Source organism: Polyodon spathula, chromosome 16, assembly GCF_017654505.1.
Source record: "Polyodon spathula isolate WHYD16114869_AA chromosome 16, ASM1765450v1, whole genome shotgun sequence".
In the NCBI taxonomy this organism is placed as follows: Eukaryota; Metazoa; Chordata; class Actinopteri; order Acipenseriformes; family Polyodontidae; genus Polyodon; species Polyodon spathula.
In genome coordinates, this window is record NC_054549.1 from 8,504,066 (window position 1) to 8,524,616 (window position 20,551).

The 20,551-nt window shown below is 42.0% G+C and overlaps 1 protein-coding gene across 2 annotated transcripts in view; it reads right to left on the bottom strand.

The window, feature by feature from the left end:
* Nucleotides 1-2,566: 2,566 nt before the first annotated feature.
* skia (v-ski avian sarcoma viral oncogene homolog a) overlaps nt 2,567-20,551 on the bottom strand; it is a 66,615-nt gene continuing 48,630 nt past the window's right edge. Inside the window, exons 2-7 of one of the 2 annotated variants that reach the window (XM_041273648.1) lie at nt 9,103-9,222; nt 8,144-8,259; nt 6,724-7,010; nt 6,212-6,519; nt 4,985-5,215; nt 2,567-2,762 (exon numbers count right to left, since the gene is read on the bottom strand). In XM_041273648.1, the coding sequence (XP_041129582.1) occupies nt 2,592-2,762; nt 4,985-5,215; nt 6,212-6,519; nt 6,724-7,010; nt 8,144-8,259; nt 9,103-9,222 (1,233 nt within the window). In that variant the 3' untranslated portion in view covers nt 2,567-2,591. Of the gene's footprint in view, nt 2,763-4,984; nt 5,216-6,211; nt 6,520-6,723; nt 7,011-8,143; nt 8,263-9,102; nt 9,223-20,551 lie in introns of both variants that reach the window. The other variant, XM_041273647.1, reaches the window with a different exon arrangement.

The window sequence follows — 20,551 nt, forward strand, 5'->3', positions numbered from 1 at the left end:
TGTCATTATATGACTGTATTATTATATTTTCCCTATTCATTATTAGGGAAAAAATAAATTTCAAAACTGGATGCTGGATTTAGTTCTGGCATGTAAGAGAGAGCAAGCTGAAATCAGAGGCCGTTTAAGGGGGAATTACCCTCTCTCACTTTTAAAAGAAGCCTGGTGATAAAAATAGCTATCTTCAGCTAGCTAATAAAGTTACACCCTTTGCTTGGAACAGGGTGTAGTGTCTGTGTTTGCTGAGATCAGACAGCCTGCACAGAGGAACACAGGAAATATTGAACTTTGAAAATCAGCCACTGCAGAGAAGGCATTTACTGTACAGGACAAGGTAGGTTTATTGTAATCACACGTTTGAACCTGGTCAGTAACCCTTCATGCCTTGATTCAGGCACTTGAGGTGTTCCCAATAAAGTATTTGAATGTATATTGGTAGTAACAATTAGAAATGATTCGTCTGGAAAGAAAATTAGATTTAGTTTCCTTTAAAAAAAAAAAAATCACTTGAATACAAATTTTAAAAAATACAAGTTTGCTGTATATTGCATAACACGATAAAAAAAAAAAAAAAAAAAACTTTACATGTACATTATTAATGCCCACTAATGAACATACGAATGGCAGATTTTTTTAAATCTCATGCATATGAAAATAACAGTTTGCTATTAAAAAAACAAAACAGAAACAGAGATAAGCAAGAAAAGTATCCCCAATTAAAAAGAACTGCATAAACACAACTGATACTCGGATCTTTGTACCCATTCTGCTCGAGGAGCATTTTAGATTGAACTTAAACCAATCAGCAAGCGTCATTTCACCTTCGAATTAATGCATCTATCCACGTGTAACCTAAAGATCTTCTCTTTAATGCTTCGTGTTTATATGTGCAGCATCGCGTACTTTCACTGTAGGAGACAAACACCTCACCTGTAAACACCTGTAACTACCACACTTTTAAGAGAATCAGTCGTTCCATATCACCCCCCACCCCTCCAAAGATGTCATGCCTTTTAAAGAAATTCTACCAGGATCATTTTGCAAAGAAGAAAATTGCGATTTCTACTAAATTCAGAATGCAGCCCACGTTTTTGTATGTCCTTTGGGATTAAGTGACAGACATTTTATGATTTTTTTTGTTTGTTTTGTTTTGCTTTTTTTTTTATTTACAATATTTTAGCCTTCAAGCATGTACTTTACATAAACGAAACACATGAATGGGTGTAAAAAGAGGTTTTTTTTTTTTTTTTTTTTTTTTTTTAGAAAGTACATTTTCTTAAAACGAAAGGCATAAACAGTAAGCGGGAATGCAATGCAGAATACAGTATTTTGACAAAGTGCGATTCATTATATATAAAAAAAAAAAAATTATACTAATAAAAAAAAAAAAAAAACCAGCGACATTGTGGTTCTCACTAAAGGTGTAAGCTTCCAATGATTGTATTGAAAAGGAAAATGGCCATGGTAACTCATAACAGCAGCAATTTAATAATTTATTTTAGTATTCAAAGGTAAAATATTAAATGTAGTCATGCTCATAACAGCATTGATAAAGATAAGCTGACAAAAGAAATCGCTCCTTGAACAAAATATTTTGGAACGAGTCCCAAAGAGTTTGAAACACAACCGAAGTGCTCTTCAAAAGGTGCCCATGATCACCTCAGTTTAACTTAAACGTTTTCAAAATAGCGATACTTGTGTCGTGGTATTTCTGCAATTCCAAAACGAGAATAAGGTCAGTCAAATCAAAGGCCTTCTCCTCCCATACTCTGGGCTCTCCATCATTTCTTGCAAAAAAAAAAAAAGCAAACTTTTGTTCTTTAAGTAATAATATTAAAAACACATAATCCCCACCCCCCCGGGCTGTTTAAGGTTTAATGATGGCTTCTGTTGCATCAATTGGGAGTCCGTCATTCTTGTCACTTGTCAAGTCTCCTGTTCTTTGTTTTTTGACTTGCTATAGGTTCCATTAACACATTATATATATATATATATATATATATATATATATATATATATATATATATATATATATATATATATTAGTCAGAGAGGAAGTCTCTAATATAGACAGTCTCTTAAATAGCTTATTACAAAATCATTGTAGATGTTTGAAATAAAAGAGAAAATTGTACAAAAAAAACCCATAAACAAACAGAAACAGAGTTGAGGGCACCTTGACATTTCAATTTTGTTGTCTTTGTTTGCTTTCTGACGGAGCTGCTGCACTTGCAAAGGTGGTCCGGGGTGATTTCATTTCGTTTATGTACTTCTTTTAGTTGTAGAAAAGTCTGTATCCAAAATGTGGTTTTCAGTGGAAAATAGTTAGGCACAATAAACTGCTTGTGCTATTTTAAATTCATCTCTTTATTTTATTCTTTTTTTTTTAATTAGAGGCGCTTTTCAGTGCTTATGTTAGTAAGTAACACATTTCCTCCAGGTAAATATACAAAGTCTCTATTATTATTATATTTTATTTGTGTGTTTTGTTTGCACCACTTCGTGCGCGCAGACACGCAAGCGTCTGTCTATCTGTATACGCATATAGATAATATAAATCTCTGTCTGGGTTTCTCTCTCGCTCTTAGTTTTCAGTCCTTCGCTGCCATGCTGGTGCTGCCTGACTTGGGCCACAGCTGCTCCTGCAGCTCCTTGACGACTTTTTCCAAGTGCTCCCGCGCCTCTCGCTCGAGCAGCAAGTCCGCTCGCAGCTGCTCCCGGTCCGCCTCTGCGTGCTGCAGCTTCACCTGCAGGTCTTCGATCTGAACAAAAATCAAAACGGAAAACACACCTTAACGTCTTTGCACGAAGATATTGAAGATAACAACAACTCTTTGCTTTATTTCTAGTATGATCCTATTAAAACGCTAAAAAAACTAGATCAGCTGTTACCATTTAAACATGTGATGTACACATAATCAGAATGATTAAACAAGACTGTTAATTTTATTTTTGAATGGCCCTAACACAACCTGATAAATCACTTTAACTTGCTGAGCACAATGATGCAGTTTTAACGTTTAAAAAGAAACTGGATACAATAGCAAAACCGGGACAATTTCACTGTTTCCGAACGGGGCAAAAAATGAACTGAAAACTGGTCTTCCTGGGAGGTCTGGTAATGTGTATCTTAGCTGTTTTAAGGGGATAGCTTTATCTAGGCCTGTTGTTCACATCCTTCAATTTGCAATGATCTTGCTAGGTCATTGTGTTTGTCGTTTGGAATCGCGTGACAACAAGGGCTCCCCAGCATCAAAAATGGATACCAATGCAGTCATTTAAAATGTCTATACATTACATATGCTTTATCCTTTTACCCGCCAGACAGCCAGGCACTGCTTCAGCCAGCCCCAAAGTCCTCAAACAGTACAGTAGTAAGCCTCAAATCTCTACTGAGTCAGTCCCGCCCCCCCGACTGGGATTTGAAATGGCTTTCCATTTAAAGTGTTTCTCTGTTAAGGACTCTTTGTCTCTCCAACAGACAAGAGAGTGAACAGGTGGGGACTGTGTGCATCTGTGTGTGAGCGCATGAGAACCTGTGGGCAGCATGACAGTAAGGAGGCTCTACATTGAGGGTGTGCGTGTGAATGAGACGCCAGGCGAAAGGTTGACAATGAGCGGGTGGAACCATGTGCGTGGGGATATGGTGGAGGGGTGGGTGACTAATTGACAGGCGCAGGGGTGGGCTGACAGAAGAATGAGATAGCATGGACCAGTGAGATACAACACCAAGAAATTCAGGGAAAGAAAAGTTTTACCCCTTTTTTTGTAATATTATAGTGTGTTTTTTTTTTTTATATATGTTCCTATTCAGACACGAATGGCTTCAAAGTAGAGCCCCAGGACTGTCACTCTGACTGAAAAGCCGTGTCCTGGCCTTGTGAGTGCCATTGGTTGGAACACAATGGGAGCTTTGCTGGGGATGACTATCAAGACTTAAATAGGTTTCATGAATTAACTTATACTGAAATATCTTTTGTCGTGCTAAGACAGGGAGTGTTGTTTTTTCACAATCAACAGTAACGGCCAAACCTTTTCAATACTTGTGGGAGAGGAGTGTGCTTTATACCAGGCGCTTCCTTTTTTAAACTCCTAATAGCATGCTGTTAGCCTGTTTCCAAAATGTACTGACATATAAACAGGAGAATTTCGAAAAAAACAAGTCATTTGGGCGTTGTTTTTGAGGTTTTCTTCTATCGGAAGAAGGCGCCTAGTGAGTTAGCTGAAGCAGCACTTGCTGTCTGTCGCCTGCGAGAGAGGTTAAGAAATAGCCACTCCCGGTATGCGGTTCCCACTGTGGGGTTTTTGTTTAGTCTGGATTCCTCTTATCGGTGAGACTTCCCATGATGCTCTAGGGGAAGTCAACCTCACTTCCTGTTTCCTTTCTGAGCTTGTGTTATCTCTCATCAGTACTTTCAGGGCTACTCCCACTTCTTGCAAAACTCGGACCGAAAAAAATATATATATATATAATTGCCCACCCTTTTTTTTAGCTGTGTTTGAATTTCACATCATTATTTTTTTTCCAGTCTGTATATTCTGTTGATCAAATACAATGCAAAGAAATGTATATCTGATTTTTTTTTCCTTGAAAGCAGCAGTATATCCTTAATAATATAGAAATAATCATGCATCTGCTGACAGTACCAGAAGATGCATCTCATCCTGCATCTCTTCAGTTCTGATGTTGCAAAGCTACAGATTCAGAAGGGTACATATGATTTGTGTTGCTAAACCAGTTGCTATGGACTCTGCTTGCTGTGCTTAAAAATAGAACAACATACTTACAATGGTAGAACATTACATTTGTGTTTGTTTTTATCTTAAAGGGCCTTTTACTCAATCCTGTTGGTGACTTCTCTCCTTGCTAAAATACAATTTAAATAGCGTGGATCCACGTTGTAGTAAATAATCTGTTTTTGAAGATTAACACACAGCCCGTGGAGCAGCTATCTTGCAGTGCGTAAGGCATTAGCCGCCATACCTGTGCAGAGTATTTGACCCTCAGCCTCCCTGCTTCGCAGCCCTTGTCGCACACTCGCAGCTGCCTGGCCTGCTCCAGCTCCCTCTTCAGTCGTATCCGCGACTCGTTCGCCTCCTTGATCTTCTTCTCGTTCTCCGCGCGCAGGCGCTCAATCTCTTTCCTCAGGTTGCGCTTGGCCTCTGTCGCTTCTCTCAGCTTTTCCTTTTTCGCCACCCTCAGAAACTCCAATTCCTGTTGGGGGGGGGAGATACGGAGTGAACACTTAATAACAAGCCCCTCAAATGCAATTACATGCACCGTTATTGCTTGAATGGATTCTGACACCCCCTCCCCACCGTTCATATTAAAACCTAGCCTCAATTCATCATGAGCAAGCACTTGTTTTTGAAAGCATCACCCCAAATGTTAATTGAAAAAAAAAAAAAAAACTGGTTATTTTTTCATCAATAGGACCCTGCTGCTTCAGAGCACCTCTCTCATCACACCTTTAATTGGTGTAAAACTTTGGTCACGGTAGCTATTCTTGTACCAAGTTACATTTACCATCTCTCCAGACACCAAAGGCACACTGCACCATGGTAATCAATTTAACCTAGAGCCAGAACTTAACATGCAGCCATAAAGGATTGTGCCCTAACTTGTTCAGTGAGTTTTTTTAAACTGGCAATCCAAGCACAGCTAACTATCGCAGTAGTGGTGCTCTTAGGATCCGGACTCAAAGGGGTTAAGATATTTTCCGAAAGTTGAGACCAGAAGCCGGGCTTCCTTCCCTCCTGAAACCTACCGGCTAACAGTTTGTTTCTCTGCGGTAACACCCTTGGCCTGCTCATGGGAAATCCTTTCACAGCACAAACGTTTCTGTCAGCTTACCGGGGTTACGCTCCTGTCAGTGCTTAGCTTAACAATAATGCATTCTGCTGCTTTACTGGCACACGGCTCTTCTGGTAAGATGAGCACTGTGAAGTGAGCTGCTCACTCCTGCTGTGTCTTTATAATAAGGTTTCTAAAACTGCAGGAGATTGCTCATTTTAAGCTTGCTGTAGACCAGTCTTTCTGGTTTGCCACTGTTCCTGTTCAGTCTTGTGATTACAGCCATGGACATTCTCAGCCACTGATTGTGCGCCCCTGGGGGCGAGTCACTTGACCTCGCTGTGCTGCAGCCTCAGAATGTTTTAACACTAAGCAGAGGCAGGGCTGTTTATCTTTGCAAATACTGTGTGGCCTCACCTGCTGAAGGCTGCGTTTGGCCTGCAGGGCTGATCCCAGCTTCTCCTCCTGCTTCACCCTCATCTTGACGATCTCATGCAGGAACTTCTCCTTGGCCTCTTTGGAGTCGAGCCCACTGTCCAGGGCCTGCCTCAGGGACTCCAGCTCAGTCTCCAGCCCTGCGCAGGGCACCTCACCGAGGACGGTGGGCCCGTCAATGATACCCCCCACCAACAGCGGAGCGTGGGTCCCCGGTGAGCTCAGGTCCTTGGCTGATGAACTCGAGGAGGTGAAGGAAGGGGAGGAGAGGGAGGACAGGGACGATGCGACTGGAAAAAGGAACAAACAGTATGTGTCACTGCAGGGCAACAAGAGAGCAAGTCCCAGCTGTTAATTATGCATGCTTTGCAGCTGAATTAGTTTCACTGCTGATAAACTGCTGATAAACTTTCTTAGCGTCCCTTGCAGTTAGTTAGTGAGTAGATAACCGTTTCCGTCCCCTAAGGGACCACGCAGACCCGAGGGTCACTTACACTCTTCTCGGCTCTCCACCTCGATCTCGCCCTCCGAGTCTTTGTCCTCCTGGGGGGCAGTGCTGGCGGAGACGGCTGTGCTGGGGAGCTCCGAGGCGGGCTGGGGTTCGCCGGTGAGCTGACGTTTGCGTGGCCTGCTGCAGCCGGCGTCGCTTGGGGCCTCGCTGCTGTTGCCCCGGGAGGCGCTCAGCGTGGACGGGGAATGCTGTTCCACCTTCTGATGGGGCAAGGGCGTCAGGGCCACATTGGGAGCCACAGAGTTTTCTAAGCTTTTGTAGTTGTATAAGCTGTGGCAAAAACAGAGGAAGACACGTATGAAACTGGATGTTAAAAACTAAACAAAACCTAGCTACCATTGTGAAAGCCAGGGGGTGTCCAGTCACGGTACTGGAGGGCCATTTCACTCCAGGTCTAACAAGTAAAATGATATATTTAATTATTTCAGAAAATTATATATCTAATAATTTAGAAGAGGACTGGATGGAAGGGTCGACTATGGCCTCCCCTGGAATAAGCCTTGTTTGATTTCTCTGTGCAGGGCACATTCTGTGTCATTTGTAAGCCTCATTTAATAACCACAATACATAACTAAAACTAAAACTCACTGGCTGGCACATTATGGCGTATAGAAAGGTTTGCTCTGCTAATGTGAGACACAGCTGCGCTGACATGCCAAGAAAGTTTTCTTATTTAAAGCCTTTTTGATGTATCTTATATTAGTTAATGAATCCCTTTCTGTTTAACCTATCCACACCCTTCCTTGACAGCGCAGTGACGTGTGGGCGATGAAGGCTATGAGTAGTGCCACAAGCATGCAATATGTGGATGTCTGTACCCTGCAGACTCAGACACCTACAGCATGTGTGTGGGGGGGGGGGGGGGGGGGTTATTTTATGCAAAGTAATGTCAGAAATGTAAAAATGAGGCTGACAGAGTGCACATCACTCCCTGTGCGGGCTGACTCTACAGACATGAGTACCATCAACACTACTCAGTTTGAAAGCCAGCACAGCCTACATTGCTCTTAGTCAAAACACTTGAATGAAAATGCGAGGTCATGTACTGTAGCAGTTTCTGGTCCCTTATTTTACTTAACAAATACATATGGTGTGTTGACTAGCTTTATCAAATACTTCAAAAGCAGAAATGAAACCCAGAATATTAAAAAAAAAAAAAAATAAATAAATAAAACACTGACTAGTGTTATTTGTAAAAGCGAAAAACCTTAGTAAATCAGAACCACCCTTCTATAGGTTTAAAATACTAAATGACACAGAATTTTTGCAGGTTGCCGTGCTTACGAATTTTGCCACAGATTTTACCATTATATTTATCTGGGCATTTACTACACCATGGTGTGCCGCTGTGAACTTTTAAAAGGGCAGCGTTTTGCTATTGAAGCTTTAGCTGTCCCACATACCTGTCTCGAACCGCAGCTGGTAGATGTGTAGCGGTCTCTTTCTCACTGGCTGAAACTGCAGGAGACCAGGGTCGGAAAGCTGAGGGCCGCTGCCGAGGGTGGATACAGCCGATGGCCTGCTAAGAAAAACAGAGAAGGAAAAGATTAGCTGAAATCCCTTATTGAAATTTGTTCATGATTAACCCTTTTAGGTACATATGTGTCCCACAAATAAAAATTATGCTAACTTCCTTATTTTTGCAACGAGGTGCACGAAACAGGGTTTAAAATACACTGACAGATTGGATCTGGTCATCCAAATTGTCAGTTTCCTCCTTGTGATACTTGAATCACTCTCAAATTTAAGAAGAAAACGTTTGAACAACATGCGCTCACTTCCTTGTGTACCTTAAGGGGTTAAACTATTGGTAAAGACAGCAATGTGTTCTGCATGTATTCAGTTAAAACAAAAAATGAAAATATTTCAATGAAACAGGTTTATTGTTTCATCCACAAGTTGTTTTCCTAAACTTTCCTGTAAGTTATTTGGAGTTTCTGCAGAACTGCACATTCAGAAACCTGTGTGTCACAAAATTTGGAGGATACGTACTGTTCTTGCACAAGCTTGTTCCTAAAACAGGCTCCTTTCCCACAAGTACTGCATCTGTTATCAGTCTCCAGACAGATAAGGTAATGGGTTTACATCTCATCTGAAGAACGCAGCCACTAACTGCAATACACAGAGGCTACTATACTCTTGGGAGTCAGGAGAATCTGTCAACACCTTGCCAAGGCTGAAATACAGCCATTGACACCAACTGAATCCTTTGAAAAATGCTCCGTGTAAAGAATAGCAAACAACATAGTTCTAGTCTGCATCTTTCTGCCCGAAGACAAGAGCACATCTGCCAAGATATGCTGGACTGGTTAATCCACAGTAACAAAACTAAAGAGAAAAATGTGCCATTCCATCACTGCACCTTATTGGCTGAGGAGGCGAGAGACCGTAGCCAATCAGGTTGCTTCTCCTTGTCTGTTGTTGTAGACTGGGAGAAAGGATCTTCATGTTTAGACTTCTTTGCTGGGATCGGATCTGAGGTCTGAAGAACAACAAAAAACAAAAACAAAATATTTTCTTGTTACTTAAAAACACCCCAAAATTCTCCCTGAATTGCATATCTGCTTTCAAAGACAATCCATTGCTAACAACACTAAACCCTTTATTTCAAAGCTTTCTATGCTGCAAAGTTGCCAACCTGGTAATATCACTTAAATATGAACCCACAGCAGTCTTTCCATTATCACTGGAATAGAAGCTGTATAGATATAAAGCTAATTAAAATGCAGAGACAGGTATTTAAATAGCATCTATTTACTGATTTGCTCCTCGATAGCATACCGTTCAGGGGCATTAACCCTTACAGCTCCCTGTTCCCAGCTCCATGAGTCTCCAGAATTACAGCCGCGGCCTCGATTTACAATCCTGACACGGAGACAGGAGCCGGAGCCATTACCACACAGTCTCCAGGACTGACAGATGCAGTTAACAGATCCGACCCTGACAGGAACCATTCATTTTACTGACAAATTTAAGCATGGCCTTTCAAAAAAGACAGACAAGCAAGTTGAAGTTTTTCCTCTAACACGATTCCAAAGCCGTTTCAGTGTTATAAGCACCTGGGTTTGTGACCGGCTAAACCACACCAGTTTTGCAGATTGAGACCCAATTTGCCACCGTTCCACTTTGTTTAAAGTAGATGAAAGCAGGACAGCACACTAGAAACAAGACTGCCCAGCTCAGGACAGGCTTTCAAATACCAGCAACAGAAAGAAAAAATCTCTTAATGATGACAATGAAAGTCAAGGCCTTGCAGCCACGCTTATTAACAAGGTTTTGTGTCTTTTGATTTTAACACAGCAGCCAGCTTTAATAGCTGCAGCTGTATTTGGCCTTGCAGATAGCATCAGTGTAGAAGACACGTTGTATAAAGCACTGTGCATTACCTTTCAGCAGCTTCTGAGACGAGAGGGAGGACGGAACAAGCAAGGGAAGACTGACCTGCCTGCCTTGCTTATTGTCTTTGTTGTTTAATGTGATTTAGTGGTGCAAAGACATTTTATGAAGACAGAGGGGGATTTTGTTGCATGCAGTGTACTGTAGTTGCTGCGTGGATGACTTCAGTCCCAACAGCTGCACTGGATAATGGATACAGCGACAGAATGCAGCTTTGTTTCTCTGTACTAGAAAAAGCTGAAACATCAGTGTAATGCAGGCTGGGAACAATTTGAGAGAAGGGTACAGCTTGGTTGTGTGCTATCATGAATTGAAAGCTAGCAGTGTAAAAAGGTTTCTAAGTATTTATGCAAAATACCAGGTTCTAAATATACCTCAAACAAAAACAAAAAAAACAAAAATTAATCTACACCAGGACAAAAAAAACAAACAAAGATGCAATGGCTTATTGTTGTTAATACACATGCAAAACTTTCTTTGCTTGCAACCTTTTTTTCATATCGCTCAAAATAGAGACAATGCAAATTGTGATCATCCCAGCTCAAATTAAAGTTCAAAATGAAAGCACACTGGGGAGTCTATATGGGTCTTAACAGTTGCATCCTTTTATTTTTAAACTGGCATGAACTATGAATCGTAACTCGTGTTTGCGCGCCATAACACATTCACATGCAACCCTTCCACGCTATTTTAGTCAGGGGGTCCCTTCTGAATTCCAATAGCTGCAGAAGAAATGCCACTGCTGCTGTACTCGTCGAGCGAGTTGCCAGTGCAAACTGCACAATAACTGCTGATATGTTTAATACAACGATTAAGAAACTGATGTTTCCAGTAAATCTCCAGTCAAAGTACTGGGTAAAAAATAAAGTGTGCAGACAGATTTCATTAGAGCAAACCTACTTTTATACAGTTAATAACCCCCCTCCACACCCCATCCCTCCTCCCTCTCTCTGGCACAGCGGTGGTGACTGCAGCGGGAAGGTATTTGGCAAACTCCTGCTGACATCCCCAGCCTGTCCGCTCTGGGGCTAGGGCAGGCAGAAGAAGCACAACAGGTGGTGACGGGCTGGTGCAATGCCAGTTTGCTCTCAACCGCCACCTCCTCCTGTCTGCTAGCTGTGCATTTTGTTCAGACTGTGAGCGGGGACAACCATTTTGGGACCTAAATCACATGCTACTATAATAGGACTTGAACTCATAGGGGGTCAAGTGTAATAACAAACAGCAGGGGGTCTCTGAAGTGAGTTGTAGGCTTTTGCATATTTAAAGGGATACGGTTTTATGATGGTCACTGTCTTGTACTTTAGCTTGTATACATTAAGGTTTTTTTTAAGGGCATGTTTGCCGACGTTAATCCTGCAGTAATCTCGGATTGAGAGGTAGTGGAATCGATCCCTGAGCTACAGCTGAATAGTAAAGTTCATCGAAATCTAGCTTGTTTCATTGTGATTTTACTGCAGAAAACAGATCTGCTGTCTTAACTCGAATTGAGAAATCGCAATACATGTTACCCAGCCGATAAAAGGGACACAGCTCATTGGCTGAGGTAATACTGCATGCCTGCGTCAAGTTGTAACATATTCAGACTGGCAATGTGGAAATGAGGCTAAACTCTGGACAGGAGCCAGGGAGACTCCATGGGGCCAACAAGCCCGGCAAAAAAGCAAGAAGCATCACTTTCAAGTTGGAGTAATGGCAGGTCTAAATATCTGGAGGGCAATTAACGGTCATCAGTCAGAAGAGCATTATGAGAGTATCGTAATAAAACGAAATCTTAGGATAACAAATGTTTTGCTATAGTATTAAACAGAAAGACACTTTGATTTTATTGAACTTACTCCTCATTCCATCTTTATCAGCACACCAGGATTGTTTTATATTGCTTGGGCGGAGCGTCTGAGATAAGGCTTTCTTTGGGTTAGGCGTGGAGAAAGACATGCCTCGACTTGTTGAACCCTGTTCTTTTCCAAAAAATTCCTGGCATGAAAGTATATGTAGAGAACAGAGCCCCCTAACCTCACCCCGCACACCTAATCAAACCAAAACATGCATATAAACAATGCAAATCGCCACCAAAATATCCATGTTGACCGTTTGAATTGCAGTGATTGCATAATTTGATTGTCATGCAAATAGAGGCAGGGGCTATGCAGAGTGCCACTTCACGTTATGCAGTGAAGTTATTGAAACCCCTTGCAGAGTCCCCTCATTGTTCTTCAGTTTAAGGACGTGTGTCGTGTGCCCGTGTGCCCGTGTCTGGTAATGAAAGCCAGTGTTCCAGCAGAGCCCTGAGCAGAGAGTCCTCACAGCCAGGTTATTACTGTAGCACTGAGGAGAACTGACAGCCGCAGAGCAGGTGCACTGACCCACAGAGAAACACTTGCTGCCTTTTTTTTATGGCACTTGGCAGAGAATCAATGTTTAAAGGACCTGCATGTTCTGTACTCCTCGCTCTGACTCTCTCTGAGTCTCCGCCCTTTCTCTCACCCTCGCTCAAGCGCCTCTCTGAGGTCAGTCACGAAGATCTTTTAGCAAAGAAAGCTAAACTCCCACTTAGATGGCTTAGTGTCAGAGCTTCCTTCAACCCAGATTATAAGATTTACTGTCCAAACAAAAACCAAAAAAAAAAAAAAAAAAAACACACCAATGTATTTGAGGGTAAAGTGATAGAGATAATGTCAAATGGTCTTAAAGGTTGCGATCTTTCCAAAGTGCAAATAATATTCTTTGGTAAACTAAACACTCCAATCCCTGCTTATTAACACGGCAACTTTCCTGTAGTATATTTCAACAGAAACAGGCACGGATTGCAAGCAAGGCAGGCTTTAGATTTCAATTCATGCAGTCTCGAGTGGTTCAGCTCCCTCCACCCCTCCCATGACCTGCAAGTGGCCTCTTCCGAGCTCTGCGGCTGGGGCATTTAAACGGAAGGGTGGGCCTTCCTGTAACACAGCTCGATGCAGCTCTTGGGTGGAAATTATGGCAACAGGGTTTCTCACTGAGCGCTAACCACAGAAACCCAGAGCGCCCCTGTCTGCTGTCGCTTCAGCAAACCTCAAAGACTGACTGCCCCGGATGAGCAGGTGTCAGACACGGCTTAAAGTATAAAGAAACTTTGCTTTTTCATTAGAAAAATACTTAAATAGCAGCATAAGCTCTTTAAAACTAACCAGTGCACGTGTCTTATTCCTTTCATTGTTCTCAGGCTCTGTAAAATGGTTTGCTTAATGTGGGCTGGATGTAGAGGGTGGGGCAGCTAATTGCAATTAATTGTTGTTGTTTTTGAAACCGAAATTATGATAACGAAGTCTTAACTATCTTTAACTCCCTTCCGAAATCTGTGAGATTACCTTCCAAGAAACGCACGCTGCAGAGTGGTTTTAAATGTGTCGGGGATAAGTGTTCATAATCGCTGCAGAGCCTCAACCTTTGTTTATGCACTGAGGTAACATTGGGTAAATCGGGAACTTTGGGAACAAGGTTCAGGGTGTTACGACATCCAATTTGAGCACAAGAGTAGAGGGAGCCAAGAAGAGATAAAAAAATAAATAAATAAATACTGGAACATTCTGTCGGTATGGCAACCAAGATTACTAATACATTTGAGGGAGTTTGGTGTTTTTTCCAATGAAAGCAGTACGACTATTGGAGTATTGTGCTAATGGATTGAAGGCTGCACTGCAGTCAGATGCCGACTCTAATAAAGGTGACTTTTACACCAATTATTTTGGAGGGCAGAACAGAGAATAGCAGCTCGTACTCCTAGAAGATTAATTATCTGCATCACAACTCCTGGTCGTTCACATCCTAAAACACACAGACAAGCTTACATACCTGCATGCCTTTTCTTCCTAACCACTCTTCACTGCAGTTAAACTCTTCAAACAAACACGGGGGTTTACCTTTCATATACATTTTCAGATCCCAAGGCTCGGTAAAAATAAAAGAGCATTAATACTCTACCATTGCATCTATTTTAATCACGCCTGCTGTTGCTGCGTAAGCTCTTTTTAATTTGCATCGCTCGAATCCCTAACCTCGACAACTAGCCTGCAGAGGACAGAAAACTATGCACCAGACAAAATGAGAACAGCGTGCATTAGTACACTGTGTCTGGATCTGATCCTGCTAGGCAAAACAGGCATTTCGAACTGTCTGAGGCAGCCAGCATGAGATCAGAGGCACACATAGCTCTGGAAACAAGCATTAGTTTTGCAGGTACAGTGCTAGCTTATTAAGATAGCTGGCAATAAATACATCTAAGCACCAACACTGAATAAATTCCTTTTACCACAAGGGTCTTGATTCTTAATGTGTCAACTTAACGAATCACCTGGCCCACAAGCAAATTAAAACAATCCTTAATTTAGATCCTTTTTTTTCCCTTCACATCCTTGGTCACATCTACAGTATGTGGATAAGATTTCCCCTTCCGTCTGCAGCTTGCATGTTACAAAGTGAATGCTATGCATTTTTGCATATTATCTGCATGCTGCAAGGATGTGATGCATGCAAACTAGTTTTTATCATTATTCTGTACACTAGAGTAGCCCTAATAAGTTCTAAATTCTTCACAAATGTTATTATTATTCTTTTTTTTAATAATATATGCCAATATTTAAAACTATTTAATGGTTGTCTTGTTTTTTATCACTGGAAATTATTTAAAACATTGCCACATTAAAGTTGCCTTAGGGTTGACTTTTTTTCGAATCTTGCTCGCTTCATTAAGTTTCTTTCAGTGTCTTTTTTTAGAACTGTGAATACTGATTAGTGAATTAAGTAAACAGGATCTACATTTTGAGTGGGGTTAAAAGCAGGCTTGGTCTTCTTCGTAAACCTTAACCTGATTTACCTGCCCACCCCTAAACCCACTCACCTTCCAGGAACAAGGATTCTAGGAATCAATTTGCTAGATGAGTCTCTTATTACTGACACCACATTTGGTTTCCCAAAATGGTCTGTCTAGCGTTGTTCCTAGCCTGAGGTTTTCAGTTCCAGGAAGAGTCCGAGTACCAGACATAACAGCCTCCAACTGGAGCCACTCCCAGACACCACAACAAGGGCCCAGCCAGCTAAATGAGACTATGATCTCAGCTGAAAGAAACACTGACGTGGTCCTTGCTCAGAGCCACATCAAAGTGAAGCTGAGCTCTACAGCTGGGCTCGGGACTTCTAGAAACCCGAAAACAAGAAGCGCCACAGACGCTGCGGAGCACAGGTGTGCATGTGTGTGTGTGTGTGTATGTCCCGTCCCCTGTCCCCCGTCCCCAACATCTGACCATACCCAAACTGTCAGTACATTTGAAACCCTGTTTCGTGCACATCATTGCAAAAAGTGTACATTACATACATGGCCTTTGTAAAATCAATATTTTTTGGCACCGCCACCATTAAAATGGTACATCATGATAACAGGGTGTGTGGACTGAACCGTTCAATAATTAAAGACAGAATAACACAAGACGTCTGCTTTACCCATCCCTGCTGAAACTGCAACCCCAGCATGGGAAAGCTGCCCAAGACAGAGAGGCCTTTACATGGCACTGGGATGGGGATGGGGGTGGGATATAAATAAAGAAGGAGCAGTTCCAGTAGCCTAATCACCACAACCCCCAACCCCCCTACACCACCACCCCTCGCAATACTGGAAAGTACCGGTCTGAACCAGGTCTGAGGGATGGAGCTGAAAGAAAGGGCCTCATTTCCTCTCTGTGAGTTTACTTTGGCAAGTTTGTGTGTGGGAACCCTGCAAATCCGGTGCTGATACAAGAGGAGGAGGGGAGGCTGCTGGAGCAGTCAGATCACAGGGAGAGAGAGAGGGAGCAAGAGAGAGGGAGAGACATAGAGAGAGAGAGAGAGAGAGAGAGAGAGAGAGAGAGAGAGAGAGAGAGAGAGGAGAGAGAGAGAGAGAGAGAGAGAGAGAGAGAGAGAGAGAGAGAGAGAGAGAGAGAGGGAGAGCTGCCTTGCAGCCATAGCTGTACTTTCCACTCTCCCTCGAAACAACAAAACCAAACAACGCCCTTTCAAATCTTTACTTAGCCGAAGTGGACCTCCAAACATCGCATGTCCTGGGATTCTGAAGACCTCCCCAGATTTGTAAAACCATACAGCACTGGCAGGCAAACTTAGCAAAACACGAACGAATCACTAGTTTGCTTCTAATTTTTGGCTGAATCAAAATGGTATTGTAGCAGATACGTGAAGAACAAAGAACTGCTGTAATAGCAGCGTTATTCAGCAAAGAGAAAACCATAAACTATTTTGATACGGTAAACGAACTGCCGGGCTTTTCCCTGTTAACCAACAGTGTTGAATTCTCTTAGAAATGTTGTGACTCTTAACGTAACACAGAATTTGTGTTCGAGGCAGATTAAATATGACGTGTACTAGGTGGCGTTGTTGCATCCTGTGACGGCAGAATGCCTCCAGTGTCACCTAACCCTGGCCGTGACATTAGGCTTTGACTGTAAATGAGGAAGTGCTATCTGTCATTACCTGAACCACTGTGACGGTCTGTGCTCCCAGGAGAAAAACCCTGTTTAAAGGCTATTCCGCCCTCGTTTTAACGGATATCTAAAAGCAGCTGAATTTCATTTCAAATGTTTTGAAAGAGGCTCTAATGCCTGTTCTCTCACTAATGGACAGAATATTGATCAGAAAGCATCTACAAAGCTGAGGGTCAATTTTACTAGTTGGCTCAAGGAGACAGTGCAGTTGCAGTGTCTCCTTTTTTATTATTTCTCTGTATTTTGTAAATCAGCGAGAATTTCACTCTCCGCACTTAAACTCAGCAGGCTTGGTATCAGAATCCAGTTCAAAGCAGAAATGTTAAGAAGAGGGGCTCCCAATGAAAAGGGGGCCCCCTGTTTGAAAACCCCTTCCTAAAAACATTTAAAGAGGCAATGGCAAAAATGCCCTTGTTTACACCCCTGTAAAGCTTGGGAAGAAAGGAGGCTGGGAATGTTTCTATTATTTACCACTTTTTTTTTTTTTAAAGTGCATGTTTCTACAATAAACTGCAGGATATGTGCACTTGGGACACAGTGCATCTTAAATTATTTATCCCCACTGTTTATAAAATCCATGCCTAATATAATCTCGTAACATACATCTATTTCCTGTACGGTCATGGTTAACCTTTTAAGGTACAAGGGACATATGTGTTCCAAAAACAAAAATGAAATGATACTTTCTTATTTTTGCAATGAGGTGCACAAAACAGGGTTTAAAATATACTGACAGGCTGGATCTGGATATCCAAACTGTCAGTTTCCTTGTGATACTTGAGTCACTCTGAAATGTTAAATAAGGGCCTGGTATCTTTCTAAGGCGTGTACTGCAATTCAATGAAGCATGACTTCAGAGGATGATTTCCCATTGCAATACGAATATACTGCATTGAAAAAAAAAAAAACTGATTGAATAAAAAAAAAAAAAGAAATCAATAAATACACCCAGAAGGGTAGCATCTTGCCAGCTGAGATCACCAGTAACTGGCAGACACAGACGTGCAATGCCCTATTTTTTTTTTTTACTGGCTAGTGGACCACCAGCAGGCAGCCCAGACAGCCTTATTAGGCCACTAAGCACATGTGCAGACATGTGTCAGTAATACAGGCACGGCAACGAAAAGAAAAAACTAAGCCATCAGGCTAAGCTGAGGAGACAAGACATATCCCAGCACAACAAATCTCATCAAAGCTCTAAAAGCAAGCCTCCAATGGCTGCTTGCTTGGCCTTGAAAGACGCAGTAGCTGTGTTGTTCGCATGGCAGGGCTCAACGATGCAGGCAGACAGCTACCAGATGGACCAGACATCATTTCACCCCCGGCTTTCATTGCCGTCCGATTTTAAACAACCTACACATGTGTTGACAGTAAGAGCGCTCTGCATTAAAAATGCAATGTGAATTCATATGCATGGCCCGCTCCTTTGCAAAATATCTAGAACATCGTTTTATAAGATTTTTTCTTTTAAATTAATTTAGGCAAGGTAAGATGTCTGCAGAATACACCTGTTTTGAAACGATACCCTTTATATATTGCGTATCACAGCACATGCATATTTATAAATACGCCCATGAATACTGCAATGCATATGAGCTATTGATTGCAAAGTAGAGCAGAAGACATGCTCTGTAACTGGCCAGACTTGAGTTCCGTCAAGTAACAGCTTCCCCACTTAAGGATTAGCCTTGGCTAAGGAAACCCACGCCAATCTCAGCTTCTTCAAGGAAACGTTATTACTTCTAAAGCCCCCCCCCCCCAACTTCACCCAAGCCACGGCTCGCTGGATGAAGACAGACAACCAATTAGAGTAGTCTTAGCATTTCAAAAGCCTCTTTCTCTGTGTTCCCAATGAACCTCGTTTGCCTTATGCAGCAGACACAATTCTTACACAGGGAGAGAAATAGAGAGAAGGGGGGGGAGCAGACCCACAATCACGCAAACCTGAAAATCAACCAGCCTCTTTCCTCACGTGCAGTGTGTTTTACCCAAACGCTGTCCAATATAATGGTCAGCTAATTAAACCCCAGAAATCCCTTTGAAAGGCTGTATACTAACCTCAATGGCACTACCACAGCCCTAGTGACAATGTCAAATTCCTGTAAGCAATAATTGCTCTAAAAGAAGTCGTGATCATTGCCATTCAGTTCTCTAAGTGGCTTTAAGGACCAATTACCTTCATACATATTCGCACCGTAAGTTAACAGGATAAACACCACTTGGCCTAAAAAGGAAGGAAAATGCAAATTCTGTACGCATGTAATGGATGCATTCATTGTGCATGAAAACATAAAGGCAGAAAACTCACCTACAGCCAACATCCAGCAAACAGATACAGCGCATGCAAAGCGGAAGTAAAGACGAAGACTAATTAGTATTTTGAGTAATTATTATTGTCTGCAGTGCAGACGCTGGAATCCTGTCTCCTTGCCAGATATCCATTTTAGAAGTTGTTATTAGCTATCTGTGTGTGATTTGGAGATGCGTGTGTCTGCGTCTGAGTAAGAGTGAGGGCTGGATTTGGGTTTATTACTGCATCTTCTGCAGCGTGCGTTAGCTCAGCTGTCTTCCTCCCACATTTAAAAAAAAAACACTTCATCAGTGAGATTGATCTTTTCAGGTTTGCTGAGATAGCGCTAACATTGGAGACGAGATCTCCTTTCTCCCCATCAGCATCATTCTCACACACACACACACACAGAACGGTTTAGGAAAAACAACACACTGTTGGTTCTGATTCTCGGTAAGACTTCAAATCATTTTTGATACGAAAGAAAGAAAGAAAGAAAGAAAGAAAGAAAGGACAAAAGAAAAAGAAAGAAAGAAAGAAAGAAAGAAAGAAAGAAAGAAAGAAAGAAAGAAAGAAATGCTTGCGGGTGATTTTAGAGCTACTTCTAGTTTATGTACAAAAATTGCCCCAGTAAAGCAGCATAAGGTCCTACTGGTTTAACAAGCACTCTAAAAGAACAGCCGTGACAGCAGTGACTGATTCAGTCAAGAATTTCAAGTGACAGCTCTGCTGCTGGAGGGCAGCATGCTGGCGAGGGAGCAGCGAGACCCATTCTCTGCAGTTCAAAGCTATAACCTGTAGTTTGTTTCTGCAAAGTCTTCACCCACTTCTTTGTCTACTTTCCACTGTCAGTGGGAAACCAAGCTGAAATGCAGGTCTGCTTTATCTTGTAGGACGGGCAGTTCTTAAAAGATACTGTTTTGGGGTTCTCCTTGCGACAGGTACATGTATTTATTTTTTTGATTCTTTTTTTATCTTACTTTTTTAGATACTAGAAGGATTTTTTTTCTTAAATCGGGAAACTTGCTCATGCAATGAAAAATGACATGCATGTCGTACATTACGACTTCTTCAAATATTGTAAAAAAGAAAGCTTAAACAAACGCTGCATAGCAGCACTGGCCTCTTGTGCTTCTCTTTGGTCTCTTAAAAGCCTTCATTTAAATCCGGCTTTGACTATTGGTAAGGAAATGAGTTCCCACACCTTGGCGCAGACCAGCTGTCAGTGTTTGACCTAGCAAGAATCTGACTTGAAAACGCCTGAGGTGGGCACTGCTAATTCAACCAGGCAAAGGTGCCAATGACCACAGCTAGGTCACATTTGGAAAAAGCCTGGCACAGTGTTTCTGCCACGCTGGGAGTCGTGAAAATGACCTAGGGTTTTATAATTAGCTCAATAGCCATCCGAGTTGAATTTCTCGGGCTCTTGAGAAATGACTGAAATAGAGGTCTATAAACAGCCTGACAAAAAATAGAACTCCCAGGCACTGTCTGCCTCTCTTTGAAACTGGCAAAAAAAAAAAAAGATTAACAGCTCAGAGTGAAACTGCTGTAACCCCCTTGATTTGCTTTTTCCAATATGTGATGCAATCTCCAAATGTATAGTTAGTCCTCCT